Raw genomic sequence first — 15,332 nt, 5'->3', positions numbered from 1 at the left:
GTACTGTCTTCCCATTTCCTTCGCTGAATCTGCAGGAAGCCTTGTGTCTAAATATTCCCGGCAGGTGCATTGCCACCTCCCTGAGGGCCCTCGGTGAAGCCCTCACGTGCATTTTGTTGTCACCTGTCAGAGGGGACAGGACAGGTTGTTGTGTGTGCCAGCCGGTTCTGTGCCCCAACGTGAGACCAGGGCTGCAAGGCGGCAGGGCCAGGTCAGGGGCGCAGACCCAGAGCGCTCACCCCTGCGCCATAACCACTGCCACCGAAGATCACAGTCTGTGATCAGAGAGGGAAAGGCGCGTGTGGGGCCTGGAGTAACAAGAGGCTGCAGAGAGGCGCGAGACGCTCGTGAAGAGTCACAAAGCCATGTTCTCATCCTGACAGCCCTGGCCAGGCCCGAGTCCGGGTTATGGGACCGTATGCACCTTAAAGGATGTTTTCATCTCTGGCTGTTGTGAGCATCGTGGTGTTTTCCAAAAGGAAACACGTTTCCCTTGACCTCAGCCAGGAGGACTTGTTGCATCCTCCCCTCTCGAATTTCATTCCAGTACGTGTGCGTTTAATCCTATTTTTTCACCTTCCCAGAAAGAAGATTGGCCCATGCACAAGCTGGAATGTTCTCCCATGGTTGTTTTTGGGGAAAACTGGAACCCCTCCGAGACCGTCAGGCTCACTGCGAGGATTCTGGTCAAACAGGTGAGGACACGGGATAGTGCTTAAGTGCGTTTCATTTCATTGTTTTCTTAAAGGTCAGAGCGAGGAGGAACTGACCTGTGTGATCATCTCTTATTACTCATCCTTGGACCCGTTTCCTGTGGCCTCTGCAAGGGCAGGGCTGGGAACACAACTCCAGGTGGAGGCTGGCTTGTCACTTGCCCTAGGCAACTAGGATGTTACTTACCCGGGGCCAGGAACATGGCCACCGCTGTGAAACGCTAGGCTTTTTTATGAGATAGGATTACGTGGGAAAATACGGCTTTTCAAGGCATGAACACCCGATTGAACAGAATGAGCACATCCTAGGGAACCAGCCCTTTCTGACTCAGAGGGCACCCCACGCCGCCCTCCTGTACCGTGTTCTGTTCTTCTTGTCTCCTTCCCTGCCCACTTCTAAGCAGGTGAGGGGTGGGATGGGACAGCCTGGAAGGCACATGCAGATGAGAAGAGGAAGCGAGGCAGGGGGCAGAGGGTAAAAGAAAGAAGGGAAGAAAGACACGCTCATGTGTGAACAGGGCAGCAGTTTCCTCTCACGATGACGCCAGAACGCGAGGCTCTCCCCTAGTCTGCTCAGTCCTCACTGATCACCGGTCAGTGAGCTGCCTGGTCTCCAAGGGGCCAAGGTAAAAAGGGGAGGACACAGTGAAATAGGCCACAAGGGGTTCGCAAGGCATTTATGTCCACAGAGATACTTGCTAATAACCGGGTGGTGGCAGATCCTCTACTCTCATGCTTTTGAGCGGAAACTTCACCCCCTCTTCTTTATGGCCACCACCTCCCCCCCTTTTAAAACTTGTATTTTTTATCTGAGCCAAATGAGATCATAATGATTAGCACCACGCTGTCCCCAGAATAAGTTGGGATCCTGGGCCACGTAAACAGAAGTGGATCATTTCCGAACTCTGAGCTCACCGCTCCGTTATGTTCAGCCGGGGTCAGGTGCTCGCCGAAATGCCAGGGCACCAGCTCAGGGTAACCAGAGGCAGACAGGGTGTCTGCCGAGGGAGCTGGAGAAATCAGGATTGCTTTTCCTGGAGGAGGATGACTTTTGGATCCTTACTATACCGTTATCCTTAACTATATGCAGGGTACTTGGTCAGAAGGAAAGGGTAGGGGGCAGCCGTGTGCCTCGGTGAGGTGTCAGGGTAAATAAGCCATCCCATTAGCTCTGCAGGCATCCTGGGAGGGTTGGGTGTCCAAGCTGCCCGCGCCCCCCTCCCCCGCCCCCCCGCCACCATTGATGTTATTTATAGAGTTGTGGTTAAGAACCCAGAAGGAGCTGGTGTACTTTCCTGAATGAAAAGCTTTCCCAGGCAAAATGTACTACCCATCTTAGAGAAATGCGTCCTGTGAATGGAAGATTCCTGCTCCCAACAAGAACTATTGAAATGCGGTGGTGCTAGGAGGGTCGCCCGAATGCTGCGACGCCTTTAGTCCCGTTTCATTCAACTCTTATTGTAATTACTACGGCCACTAATAGTCTCTTCAAGGAAAAGGTACCTGGCCACCTTTTCATCTCCGCAGGATTGGATGATTAAAAAAACAGACCATTTGTATTCGAGTGGCTTGCAAAGGATTAGGGGAGCCGGGCTACCCAGCTACCAGGGGGAAGCTCAACATGTTAACTAGGGAGGTGAGCGCGCCCTGCGAGACCACCTGTATCCCCACATTGAATAGCCAGATGACAAAGACACGCCTCGGGCCAGCTCCGGAGCCCTGCCTTTGAACTCTTGTCAACACCGAGTTTATTCATGTTCTCAAAGCCTTAGCGGGTTTACTATTGTCAGCTCCTCTGGGGACGCCTAGAACAAAGGCCGCCACGCGTTTAAAGCGAATCCGGGCTCACAGACACAACCCAAAGTGTTCTTTTTGAAACACGGAATTTGAGATCATTTTAGCTTATGCTTAAAGAAAGTGTAAAATGGATGGGGGGTTTGATTTTGTTCCTTTTCAGAAGGAGAAATAATCAATAGGACGGCTCGTCTGTAGGCTCAGGGCCTTTTAAAGCCAGGGCCCTAAAAAGTTGTTTTCCAGCCACTGTTCTTTCCCGTAACAAGCATTTTTTGAGCCTACTGTGTGCATAGCATTAGCGGGATGTTAGGCACACGGCAGATGCTTTAAAAAAAAAACCCCAAAAAGTTTCAAAGGAGTCTTGGATTTGAACATTGGGCAAGCACTCTCAGAGCCCCAATGGTGGATTCTGGGTCGCTTTCTCGCCTTCATTGAGAATTGTTGCTTTTCCTTCATGTGGATGTAAAAGTGAAAGCACATTTTGCCCTGGTTGTTAAAATCCGTTTCTGTGTGATTTTCTTCCCCGATTACTAGAAAAGCCACCCGGAGAGAACGCCGTCAGAGAAATTGTTAACCGTGAAGGAGTTTGAATCGCGTAAGTGTCTCTGTGACCGGCGGCGTGGTTACTTTTTCTCCACATTTGACGTGGATGGGGCAGGACCGAAGACAGGAGGTGACAGCTTGTCTCGGTGCGGGTGGTGATCTTATCATGAATAGTTTTTACTTTATGTGCTGTTTTGAAAAATGACTAAAACTTGTTTTTCTGAGTCGACAGGATTACTGGGAAGTAATTAATGGGAAGTAGGAACTTGTAGGATGAGTTATTGCGTTCCCAGCCATCTCTGTGGGCTCTCCCGGCCTGCTGAATATTTTTGGATCCTTGCTGAGTTGCAGTCCTGTAAACAGCCTATATCTTTACTGAAACTCTTTAAATGGGGGGTTCTCTGGCTTCTCGATAATGACGCCGATTCCAGGGCTGACTGGGGGCCCCCAAATGGGTTGAGGCTGGTTATCGGTCATGGCCAGGCACCCCTGACCTCATGGCCAGTGGTCAGTTGAAATGTCGCATCCTGAGTGACATCAGGTGTCAGAGGAAGAGAAGAAATAGCAGCTTTTCTTCCCCTCGGTTTCATCCGTTAGAACAAGTGGTGAGGAAGGATATTTTCTGGGGTTCCCCATATGTTTCCTGTCTCCTTCATGCCATTTACAGTAAGAAAAGGGTGTAGCTAGAAACCCAGTTTTCTGCCTGCTGAGTCACGGTGTGTTTGCCCACAGATCTGGATAAATTAGACAACGAGAAGAAGGATCTGATTCAGAGTGACATTTCTGCTCTCCATCACTTCTACTCCAAGCACCTCGAGTTCCCCGACCACAAGAACCTGGTAGCGCTCTTTGCACAGGTAAGGGGCACAGCATCAGGGGACACTGCGAGTAGCTTCCCCGGCCCGAGCCCTGTCCCCAGCACACGCCCAGGGAACGTGAGCAGAAATAGAGTGATGGCCTCTGTGAGCACAAGGCTCCTGACCTGTCGGACCCTGTTTGGCATGGCCTTGCTAGGTGACCTTGAGCAGATCAGGGTCCTCCCTGTGCTGGCCTCGACTTGGTGGGTGGAGCACAGGAAATTCACCCTCCCTCTGCCTCGTGTCCCAGGAAGTGTTTATGAAAACAGAGGCCTTGCCAGTGCCCGGGGCCATGGCACACAGAGAGCGCTTTGAAAAGAAAAGCCCGCTTGATCCCACATTAAATTTTGCCTTTCTTCCCTTACACCTTCCATTCTGACGGCAACATTGTTTTATTCCAATCAACACGGTGCTGATAAAGCTGAGGCACGTACAGATGTCCCCGAGAGAGGCCCTCTCCCATGGCCTGGAAGAAGAGTCCCCCCCATAGGGGAGCCCCAGGGGTCTAGGTGCAGGGAGCCTGGCCAGAAATCTTTAGAGAAGCCCATGTTTACCCAAAAGATATTATACAAAATTAGAGAAGGTCCTAGACAAGAGCAACTTTACAGGACTGGGAAGGCTAAGGCTCGGGCTCAGGTAGAACAGAAGAGAAACTGCCACCGGCGCCCTCGGCTTCCTGTTCCTGCGAGGGTGGCCCTTCCTGCCACACCTGCTGGATCGGGCCTCCCTCCCTAACAGGCCTGCATTTCCCCCTGACGCTGAACGTGTGGAATACCGCCCTGTGGTGCCAGGAGCTGCATTCCCTGCCGGAACTTCAGGCTCTGCTATAGAAAGGAGCTTGGGTACAAACTCACATGTTGTTCTCAGCGCAGGTTAAGCATCCCCTGTGTCCCCTTTGGCCCAGTAATGACATTTCCAGGAATGCGTCCTAAGGAAGCAGAGATTATGGGCAGAGATGGGCATGCAATTTTTTAGTGTGGGGTTCTCTTTAAAACCAAGAAAAAAAGAAAATATTCTAAATGGTCACCAGTAAGAGTTTGGTAAATAAATTATGGCATCGGCTGTAAGTTATATTTCAAAGAATGTCTAAAGACATGGAAAAGCATCGATGGTACATTAAGCGTAAAAGCAGGATGCATGTGTGTAATATGAAATACACACACGTGTGAAAAATGATTAAATGGAAGTTCACAGTTGGTCATCTGCTGAGTTGTGGAAAATTTTTGCTTTTTTGTCGCTGGATGATTTCTTGGATTTTCTACACACGAGCATGTGTAACTTAAGAAAAGACTAAGAAGAAGAAAAAGATGGAAAAAGGACCCACAATTCTCCCACTTTAAAAATTACACATATGAAGAAAGAAGCGAGCTTCATCACTTCCCACCTTCCCCCCAGGAGCAGGACTGCTGGCAGTTGGATGAGCTCCTTCAGAAATAGATGCATTTCTGCTGTGGGACTGTCTGTTACAAAACAGACAGAGCGATTCTTTATGAAGAAAAAGGGGGTTCAGGTTATGATATTAAAGTACTGACAGTGTAAACCTCTCTGTTTTTCATATTATTCTGATTTACAGCGGACTTTGTTAAGGGTCCCAAAACAGTGGATTTGGGTAACAAAGGAAAGTTGAGGTATTGACTTCTCTTACATTTTTTAAAAAACTAGATAAGTGACTTTTTTTCTGCGTTAGTTGAGGCATGGTTATGTGAGAAAGCAGAAGAGGCGAAATAAAAATATGCGGTATCTTTTCTTCACTTCTAGCTGTGAAAAAAAGATAGCTTTTCCTCCAAGACAGAAATGCATGCTGGTAGAGCTTCTCGGTGGTGGCATAGTGGATATGGGACCATATTTTCATTACCAAAAATCAAGATCTCATAAGCAGTGTATTTGTGGTGAAAATGACTGAGAGTCTGAATTTCGAACTGACTCAGGAAATCCAGGAGATAGATACAAATACATGTACACACATACATATACACACAAACACATATATACACACATATATATTCACTCACACATGTATAACCATAGATAATTAGTTCCTTTATAGACTTTATGTTCATCAAATCATAATATCCATTCTGAGATACACAAACACACCCACACATACACATATATTTTTTTCATATGTACATTTGAAAATGGATACTCAGTATCCCCAAAGAAAACTCTAAAACAAAAATAACAAGTGCTGTCCCAGCCTCACACCATGCTCTGGTCCTGCCACACGGCCCCCAGCCCCCTGTCCGCTGTTCCAGCCTCCGAGCCTGTTCCTCTCTGGCTCACTGGAGGGTGGTGGGTTAATGTGTGGCCCAGCCACAGCTGGTGGCTGAAGGTGCCTGCACTCCCTCCACAGCACGGAGGTGCGTTTTAATCGCTCAGAGCATATGCATGGTCGGGAAATGTATTTCTGGTGTGCGGCCTACATCTAGTCTAAATACTAATTATGAGACTAGCTTTAGCGAGGCACTTACGCCTGATTTGACTTGTGGGGGAAGAAAGGACTATGGCCCATGCATCTTTCTTACCACCCAAGTTCACTTTTCTCCTCTGGGGATATTTCAGAGGCAGGGAAAGCTGACAGGCAAATTGCTGTGCAGTTTGGCTTAAACACCATCACCGCCTCTGAGAAAGGAACAGTGATGACACTGTGCTTGTAGGAGCCTTTGCTTATGAAGAAACACACTCACGCTTGCACAGTAAGAGGAGGCGGGCAGAGGGGAAAAGCCTCCAGCTGTCACAGAACATTCGAGCCTGAAGCATTTGGAGTCAGAGACTGGTCCGCTTGAGCTCCATGCGGAGGGGGAGACGAAGAAGCGAAGGAGCAGGTGTCCTATATCTCAAGCCAGTCTGTCCCTAGATCAGTTTGGAAATGGCTGCTAATTTCTCTCATTCATTCTGCAAACATGGTCTGTCGTCTTGTGGGTCCCCGACACGGCGGAGGCGTGGTGGTATCCAGCCTGAGACTCTCTCTACATCACTCAGTACTCACTAAGGTGCAGGACACACCGTTCATGCTCCAGTACACTTTGTTGAATGAGTGAAAGTCCTAATTAAATTCTTACCTATTGTTGATTGATAGCCATTGCTTAATGGTAGTTGGTTAATGTCCTGATGACAGAATAGGCCTGGATACTTGAAGTTGGCCCAGAAAAGTGGTATGCTGAGTCTTCTACATAGAAATGCCCAACATCTCAGGATCCCAAAGGCTGTGTATTAGCCTACTAATCCTCAGTCCTCTCTTTTTATGTTGAAAATTGTAAACAGGTTGAATTGTCAAAACGGTAAGTCAAACCCATCACAGCCTTAACTTCTCTGTGTAGCAAGATTCCCAGGCCTTTGATATTGGCCCTTTAATTGTAAGTAAAACTGCCACATTAACATTCATAGATCAGAACAGTTTTCAGAGAAACTTGGTGTAGTGTAAAGAAACACCTGTGTTTCTGACAGGTTTGCTGTCAGAATGTCTAGTTTGAATTCTGACTCCTTACTTTCCCACTTGCTCCTAATGTGGCCTTGAACAAGTGACGTAAATCCTTGACCGCTCTGAGCCTCAGTTTCCACATCTGTAAAATGGGTTGTGCCAGAGTAGCAGTGCAGACGGGGGGAGGTAAATAGGCAGCACCTAGCACAGTGCCTGGCCCAGAGGAAGTGCTCCTCGAATGCTAGTTTTCAAAAGCCCATTCATCGGCCTGAAATGCAGCAGTGCGGTGTCTCTGCTGTGGAAGAGGGTGGTCCCCTGACACCTTCCTATCAGCTCGGGAGGACAAGAGCCTCCACCTTCGCTGTTGGCGTTGGACAAGTCACCGCTCCTCTCTGACCTCAGTTTCACCATCTGAAAAGTAGAGAGACCGAGTCCCCTTCCAGCTCTGAAACTAGATACAAATGAAGGCACCCGCCGAACTGTCTCCCAATAGACTGGGTGTCTCTTGAGGGCACAGATTGTTGCTGTGTTCATCCTGTGTGCAGTGCCCGGCACATGAGTTCTCAATGAATGTCCGTGAGAAGAACGAATTTATAGAGCAACATGACACTGGGGTTGTGTATTCCTCTTTTTTATCCTAGCTCTAAGTTCGACTTCCAGAGTGGTGAGCTGCCCTTGGTATTTTTCAATGTAACATCACATTTCAAGAATGAGAGAGTGGCCAGTGGTTGACTCGGTCCGGCCATGCAAGGAAGGTCTCAGCCCCTTAGCGCCAGGCCGCTCTGCCTCTCCAGGGGCAGGCAGCAGTAGACCAGCTGTATGAGGGCTTTCCTTTTTACCACCTCACCAGGCAGTGGGCACCAAAGTAAGTGACTTTTTTCATGGGAGGAAGTCAAGGACACAGGACTCAAGAGATGGGCGCAGGATCACACGACAGATCTGTGGCCCACTGGGTTCAGGCTCTCAGAATACGAACTCACAGGCAAATATGCAGACGTTAGCCCTTGGACCTCTGTGGTCCGTGCCATTGGGCTACTGCGTGTAGGTGGATGGGCAGGCCAGACCGAGGGTACTTCCCCTGACCGCTCTGCTTTTGCAAATTTTGTTGGAACAAAGGATACCTTGGCCAAAAGAAAGGTTTTAAAATCACTAAACCAGAACATGTTCATCGTGCATTAAAGGTCGGAAATTAAAGCGATGATTTCTATCCAGACAGAAGGTCAGAAATTAAAAGGTCAGACATGAAAGTGATGATTTCTATCCAGATAGAAGGTTTAGCGTATTATTTTGTTTTCTTTCTCCCCCTTTCTCGCCTCAGGTTAACTGCAACGGCTTCACAATTGAGGATGAGGAACTGTCTCATTTGGGATCAGCAATATTTCCCGAGTAGGCTGGGTTTGACTTCTTTTCTTTTTACTTATTTAACACTAATTTGATTTAAAAAATATATAGCCTACCTAACTGCATGTGACAGACATGGAACTCCAAGTGAATTAAGACACCTTTTTAATTCTGCCAGATTTCAGAATGTTTCCCCTACGTTTAGGGAGCCGAAAGTAGTTAAGAGAACTGCTATGTGTTAAGTCCTGCCCGGTCTGTTATTAGAGAGCTGTTATTAAAGAATGTTTTACAGTGTGCCCTGCTGAGAAATGTGCTTTTTTGCATATCGGCGGTTATGGAAATCTCTGGGTTTCTTGCACTCGAAGTGAAACATTAATTACCAACCAACAACTGGCCACAGGCTGACGTGGAGACTATATGAGCTGCTTCTCCATCTGTCCTGTTTGAAAAATACCTGTACAGGAACAGCGCAGCTGGGAGAGAGAGTGAACTAAAGCAGTGAACGAGGGGGGACTGTCAGAGGACTATCGGAGTTTTGCTTCCTTCAGGAGAGGCTAGCCAGCTGACACATGGAGATCCCGGCAGCCCTGGCGTTCATGGATTGCCAAGAATGGCTTTGCCATGGTCTTTTTGATGGAATGAGGTTTTTCACCAAAATGCTTCAGTCCCATGAAATCAAGCCCTGGCTTCCCAAAGGGCACCAGGAGCCTCCCTGCATCCCCATCTGAATTAATCCATGTTGTAGATTATTCCATGACCTTGCTTAGTACTCACTACAGGGGCCTTTGGCTTTAGGTCAAAGTCATTGCAGGAAACCTTGACCCCCACACCTTTGCATGGATGATGTGTGTGAGCTCCTGGGGTGTCTGTCTGGTGTCGTCCAGCTCTGAGCATCCTGCGGGTCTGAGGGACACAGGCTCCCAGGCAGCCGTGAGGGGTGTCCCTAAACCACGGAAACAACGCGTGTAGCCCCCTGATCATACTGTTCCTGGGGCCACAATGCTGTCCTCTGTGGTTTGAATTCCGATAGTGAGGAAAGAAGTGTTTGGGGAAGAAGCTCTTTTGGACATTTGCCCTTGGGAAAAGGAAGAGAAAAGGAGAAAGGACACCCTCCTCAGGGGGCTGGTGTTGACCCCTTCAGTCCTGAAATGAACTCGATGTCTCTGCTCAGCCTCTAAGGTCAGGCTGAAAGCAGGCGCCGAGGGGTATTGTCTGAGGTTTCACTCTTCTCAGTGATTGCCAAGAAAATAACGATGCCCAGAGCAGGAGTTGTTCTAGGTTCTTGGCCTTAGCATTCCCCTACCTTCTTCCTTCAAAGGATACCGAGGTGTGTGTTTTCAAATGGAAAACTTAATACTTCTTCTGCAGGATGGTTCTAGAGCTCTGCTTTTCCGTTGCTGACGACTTCTCGTGCATGTGTTTGTGGGATTTCCCAGGGCCCGATCCCCGTGCACCACTTGCCAGTAAGCCCTATGGGCTGCGGTGCAGGGGGAGAGGTGCTGCCCGCCGTCCCAGGCTCAAGGCCACCACCGACTTCTCTCAGACCTCTCAGCACCTGGCGCTGGAGGGAGGCCTCCCTCCCCCTCTACACGGCAAGCCCGGGGCGGCCCACCCTCTTTGCTTTTTTTGTGTGTGTGTATTCTTGGGGCAAATGGGAGAGGGCTTTTGGTGGCTGAGGGTTCAGGCAAATGGCCCCTAGAGCCGTGGGACCTATGGATACGAATGCCCACATGAGCCCCGGTTTGCAGACAGTTTTAATTGGGGGGAAAAATCCCTTTGGTCTGAAATCAATTGGGCATTGTGATTTCAAAGGCAGCATTTTCAGAGATCAAGCATTTTCCCCTGTAGTTTAGAAATTTCTGTTCTCAGAACTTTGACCTTGATATAATCAGAAAGCTCAAAGCCCCTCGCATAGGCGAGTCTCTGTCCTCGCGTCCCTGAAAAGCAGGCCGTGAGCAGCAGGTGCCGCGTGTCCCAATTTCCCCGATGAGGACACGGGGGGGGCAGGGACTCACACGGGCTTCTCCGGGTCTCTCGGAGGATCACAAGCCCTCACTTAGGAAGATGGCACCTCCCCGGCGGCGATTTCTCAGCATCGGCAGAAAACACGTTAGAGAGAATCCACTAATATAAAAAGCGGCTTGGAAATGACCGCCCGCTTGTCTCGAACAGTGTACAGTGAGTTGCAGTTCACTGTAGGTGTTGGGTCGTGAGCCAGGAATTCTTGTTGCCATTTTTTATCATTGTGTGTGTTTTTGTTTCGGGCTTAGATGACACTATTTTGTTTTTGTGTGTGTGTGTTTTAAAAAATACATTTTTATTGATTTCAGAGAGAAAGGGAGAGGGAGAGAGAGAGAGATAGAAACAGCCATATTCAGAGAGAATCATTGATCGGCTGCCTCCTGCATGCCCCCCACTGGAGACCAAGCCCGCAACCCGGGCATGTGCTCTGACCGGAAATTGAACCCTGGTCTCCTGATTCATAGGTAATGCTCAAGCACTGGGCCACACCGGCTGGTTTTAGATGTCACTATTTCAAACGGCACATTTCACTTTTCAATACTGTGAAAGTTTAAGGTGATCAGTGAATGCAGGAAAATCTCTTAGGATATGATGGCCAGCTCTTAGGTTTGTTTGTTAACGTCCTGCAAAGACCAAGTTACTGCGGCTTAGCAAGGAAGTAGCTAAGGTTTACCTAGATCCGTGGTCGGCAAACTGCAGTTCTCGAGCCACATGCGGCTCTTTGGCCCCTTGAGTGTGGCTCTTCCTAAGCCTTAGGAGTACCCTAATTAAGTTAATAACAGTGTACCTACCTATATAGTTTAAGTTTAAAAAATTTGGCTCTCAAAAGAAATTTCAGTCGTTGTACTGTTGATATTTGGCTCTGTTGACTAATGAGTTTGCCGACCACTGACCTAGACCGTCAGCCTTATTGAGCACGTCCGTTTTCTCTTCTCATTGACAGCGTTGCATTGATGAATCACAGTTGTTGCCCCAATGTCATTGTGACCTACAAGGGGACCCTGGCGGAAGTCAGAGCCGTGCAGGAAATCGGCCCGGGAGACGAGGTGAGTGCGTGGCGTGAGTGGGTGGCTGGGGCGGCGTGCAGACAGCTGTTCCCAGCGGCAGGGCAGAGAACTCTCTGGGTGAGACGAGCTGGGAGGGGTCCGTCCTCAGGCCTCCCAGGGTCAATGTTCAGATCTGTGACCTGTGGCTCCGAGTCCCATGTATTTGGCTCCCACTTGGTGCTTGCCATTTCCGTCCAAGAGAAAACAGGAAAGAAAAGCTGCGAGTGACGTTCCCCACAGAGGCGTGTAGAAGATTTATAGAGAAAGGAGACGGCAAAGGGAGCAGAATGAAATTCCGATTGCCTGTGGAGTCCGTATCCCCACCACCAAACAGTGGAGTTGGAGCTTTTCTTTAAAATTAGTGAATTTTGACCTATTTTTCTCCCCCCCCCCCACCCCCCCCACAAAAGACCAAAAGCATTGTTATCTAAGAGAAAACAGCCACCAGTAGCTAAAGAGTTACAACTCCAGCCCCGGCCAAGTGGCTCAGTTGGGTGGAAAATGGTCCCGTAAACCAAAAAAGGTTTCGGGTTCAATCCCAGGTTGGTTGGGGCACGTACGTGAGGCAAGTGATCGATGTTTCTCTCTCACATCGATGTCTGTCTCTCTCTCCCTCTTTCTCTTTCTCCCTTTCCCTCTCCCTCTCCCTAAAGTCAATAAACATATCCTCAGGTGAGGATAAAATAAATTTTAAAAAGTTGCAACTCCAAATGACATATCCGCCCTTCAAGTCCTCTCAAGTCCGCACCTGAACTTGGGAGAGTTCGCTGTTTAGGGATGTAGTTCGGCCGGCCGGCCAGCTGTGCACACTGATAGGGCAAGTGGAGGCAGCCTGTGGCCAGGAGGCACCTGCAGCTCCCTCCTCACGTGGGGGCGAGGCGAGGACCAGGTGCTCGGCCACGGCTCGGCGGCGCCCTGTCCCTTCCCACCAGCCTAGCATATCGTTGGATGCAGGCTATCTGTCCTGATGTAAGTGATACAAAAAGGAAATAAATGAATTTTTAGGGATGATGATGACACACTGTGGGTTAGACTTCAGCTTAATAATCTTTCATACTATTTTGAGGAGCCTGTGTGGATTTTAAGTGTGAAACAGCACCATCAGTGTGCTGAACGATGAAGGCCTTGGTTTCTCGGCTGTTGTCAGCCAACCCAGAGCTGAACTGAGATGTTCTTTGCAAAATTGAACACGACGAGGGTATCAAACGTGGGGTCGCAGTATCTTGGTTTCTGGATATCTTGTGGAGACCATCCGGGTGCCTTTTTGGTTAAAACATACGATTGCAGTTTCTCAGAATGGACATCACCCAGCCCGGTGCTCCTGTGGGCTGAGGGGAGACAGGAGCAGTGGCACTGAGCGGCCTCTGTCGCCATCTTCTGGCTCTTCTGCTTGTTGCACTATGTGGCCCTGGGTCATTTTAAAGAAATGAGGCAGGAGGCTCCTGCCACGGAAGCCAGCGGACGCGCTCCTGTTGGTTTGCCCTCCTGGACTCTCACAGATCTGCAATGCAGTAACCTCATTTGGGGGAAGGCACTGATTTGGGGGTGACCGTCCCTTCACAGAGGAAGGAGCCCATTCCCCAGGGCATCGATGAGCCTCGAGGTCCCCATGACTGCCCTCTGGGGTGGACAGAGCTTGGCAGCCCCTGCAAGTGCCCCCTGCCTGCCCGCCAGTGCCCGAGGCTCCTGGCACGCGGACGGCTTTGTGCCATCCATCTGTGCAGTCAGACATTTGCCTGATGGTGTGGGATGAGCAGCGAGTCCCGTCCCAGGGAGCAGATCATGGACAGTTAAATGCCGGTCTCCTCCATATGCTCCCAGGCTCACTTACAGACCCGTTAGGAAAAGCAAGGACCGCAGACCCCCAGGAGCCCCCAGGTGAGACTTTCCCAGGTTCTCTGGCCCCACTGGGCGAGGCCGAAGCACGCCAGGCTCCCGAGAGGCCGCGCACTGTCCCAGCCTGCTGGGCCCAGCTTCTTGCTCCATCGCCAGCAGATGGAAGGAGAAAGGGAAGCAGATCAATAATTCAGCTAAGCCGTCAGCTTGTGAAATAAGAGAGGCCGGGCAGAGAGAGCCCGGGGCCAGTCCTAGGGGTGAGGGGAACCTTTGCCCAGTGGGGCTCTGCCTCTCCCTCCCCCCCCCGGGACCAAGGCCAGCTTGCTCTCTGGTGGAGGTGGCTGAGGGGTTGCTTTCAGGGCTCCCATTCCCTGTGTTAGGGGCTCCTTGATTCTGGGGAAGCGGGAAGAGACGCCCTCTCTCTCCCCCGCAAGCAGGTGGACGACATGGGGGGTTGGGCGTTTAAGTGTGTCCATCCTGAACGGTGGCCGTCCCCTGCGTCTGCCCCCGCAAGGACACCGCCACGGACGCTGGCAGAGCCACAGGAAGGCTGAGGAGCGAGGGGACCTGTGGCAGGCTGCAACGGGCACTCTTTGGACCCCCTTAGGTTTTCACCAGCTACATTGACCTCCTGTATCCCACAGAAGACAGGAATGACCGGTTACGAGATTCTTACTTCTTCACCTGCGAGTGCCAGGAGTGCACCACCAAAGACAAGGTGAGCTCCCTGCTGACGGGCGGGGCAAAGGTGCCGACCGGACTCTGTGTCGCAGGCCTCTCTGCCACACCAATGCCCCCCCATGTGACTCGGGGGTCTCCGCCCACGGGGTTTCCGACCCTTTAAATGCACCTCCCTGAGTCAGTCCAAGGGATCCAGTTAGAGCAGGTCTCTGTCCAGGCCTGATGACAACGTTTCCATTGCTCTGCACCAGTGAGAGAAGCACGTGCCCAGGTGTTTTCCTTGAAAAGAAACGACTGCTCCAAAGAGGGAGGGGAGGGGAGGGAAGAGGACGTGAGCAGAGCTTCCGGCTCCCAGCCTGTTCAGAGCACGTGGGATTTTCTCTGCATCACCCCAATTATTTCGTCCAGGCCGCCCCTCCTCATTCTAGTCTCTTGATTCGTAGATATCGGAACACACGTGTTCTAGGTGTCCTGCCCAGATGAGGATTGTCTAGAAAATAATTTGGTTTTTTTTTTGTTTTTTGGTTTTTTTTGGTAAAAAGATAAAGGTGTGTTGAATTTCTCTTAGATCCATCACCTGATTCCCTTCATCCTTTTGTAACTTTCGAGTGGGCAGGCCTGCACCTCTGCCCGGGAGAATGCACTATTCCAGAGGTTTCCCCATCAGTGTGGTTTCCGGGGGGAGGTGACGCCTTGCATTTGTGGACATTTCCCTCAGGATAAGGCCAAGGTGAAAATCCGGAAGCTCAACGACCCCCCGAAGGCAGAGGCCATCCGGGACATGGTCCGATATGCGCGCAACGTCATCGAGGAGTTCCGGAGGGCCAAGCACTACAAGTATATCCTTGACAGCTGTGGGGAGTTCACCTGCAGGAGGTGCTGGAGAGGGGGGAGGAGGGAGCAGGGGAGGGGCCGCAGGTGCTGGATGTCGGAGGAAGACTGTCCCCCGGTAAACGGGTGAAGGCTCACCGACCACCCATGACTTGGCGTCAACCACATCAGTGTCTAATGTCCATCTTATTTCTTACTTCTCTTTGCTTGGCTAGTTTGGCCAGGAGCTCAATGTGGTGGACGTGTT

General features: G+C 50.2%; 1 protein-coding gene across 1 annotated transcript in view; it reads left to right on the top strand.

Annotated features, from left to right (window-relative positions):
* Nucleotides 1-15,332, top strand: part of SMYD2 (SET and MYND domain containing 2) — a 52,713-nt gene that overhangs the window by 31,208 nt on the left and 6,173 nt on the right. The window contains exons 3-9 of the mRNA XM_070397251.1: nt 585-695; nt 3,042-3,102; nt 3,783-3,907; nt 8,647-8,714; nt 11,635-11,737; nt 14,181-14,291; nt 14,973-15,093. Coding sequence (XP_070253352.1) covers nt 585-695; nt 3,042-3,102; nt 3,783-3,907; nt 8,647-8,714; nt 11,635-11,737; nt 14,181-14,291; nt 14,973-15,093 — 700 coding nt within the window. The remainder of the gene's footprint in view (nt 1-584; nt 696-3,041; nt 3,103-3,782; nt 3,908-8,646; nt 8,715-11,634; nt 11,738-14,180; nt 14,292-14,972; nt 15,094-15,332) is intronic.

This window comes from Myotis yumanensis, unplaced genomic scaffold (assembly GCF_028538775.1).
Source record: "Myotis yumanensis isolate MYYU_CA2020_CCGP unplaced genomic scaffold, mMyoYum1.0.hap1 SCAF_17, whole genome shotgun sequence".
Lineage (NCBI taxonomy): Eukaryota > Metazoa > Chordata > Mammalia > Chiroptera > Vespertilionidae > Myotis > Myotis yumanensis.
This window is presented reverse-complemented; position numbering and strand designations above follow the sequence as displayed.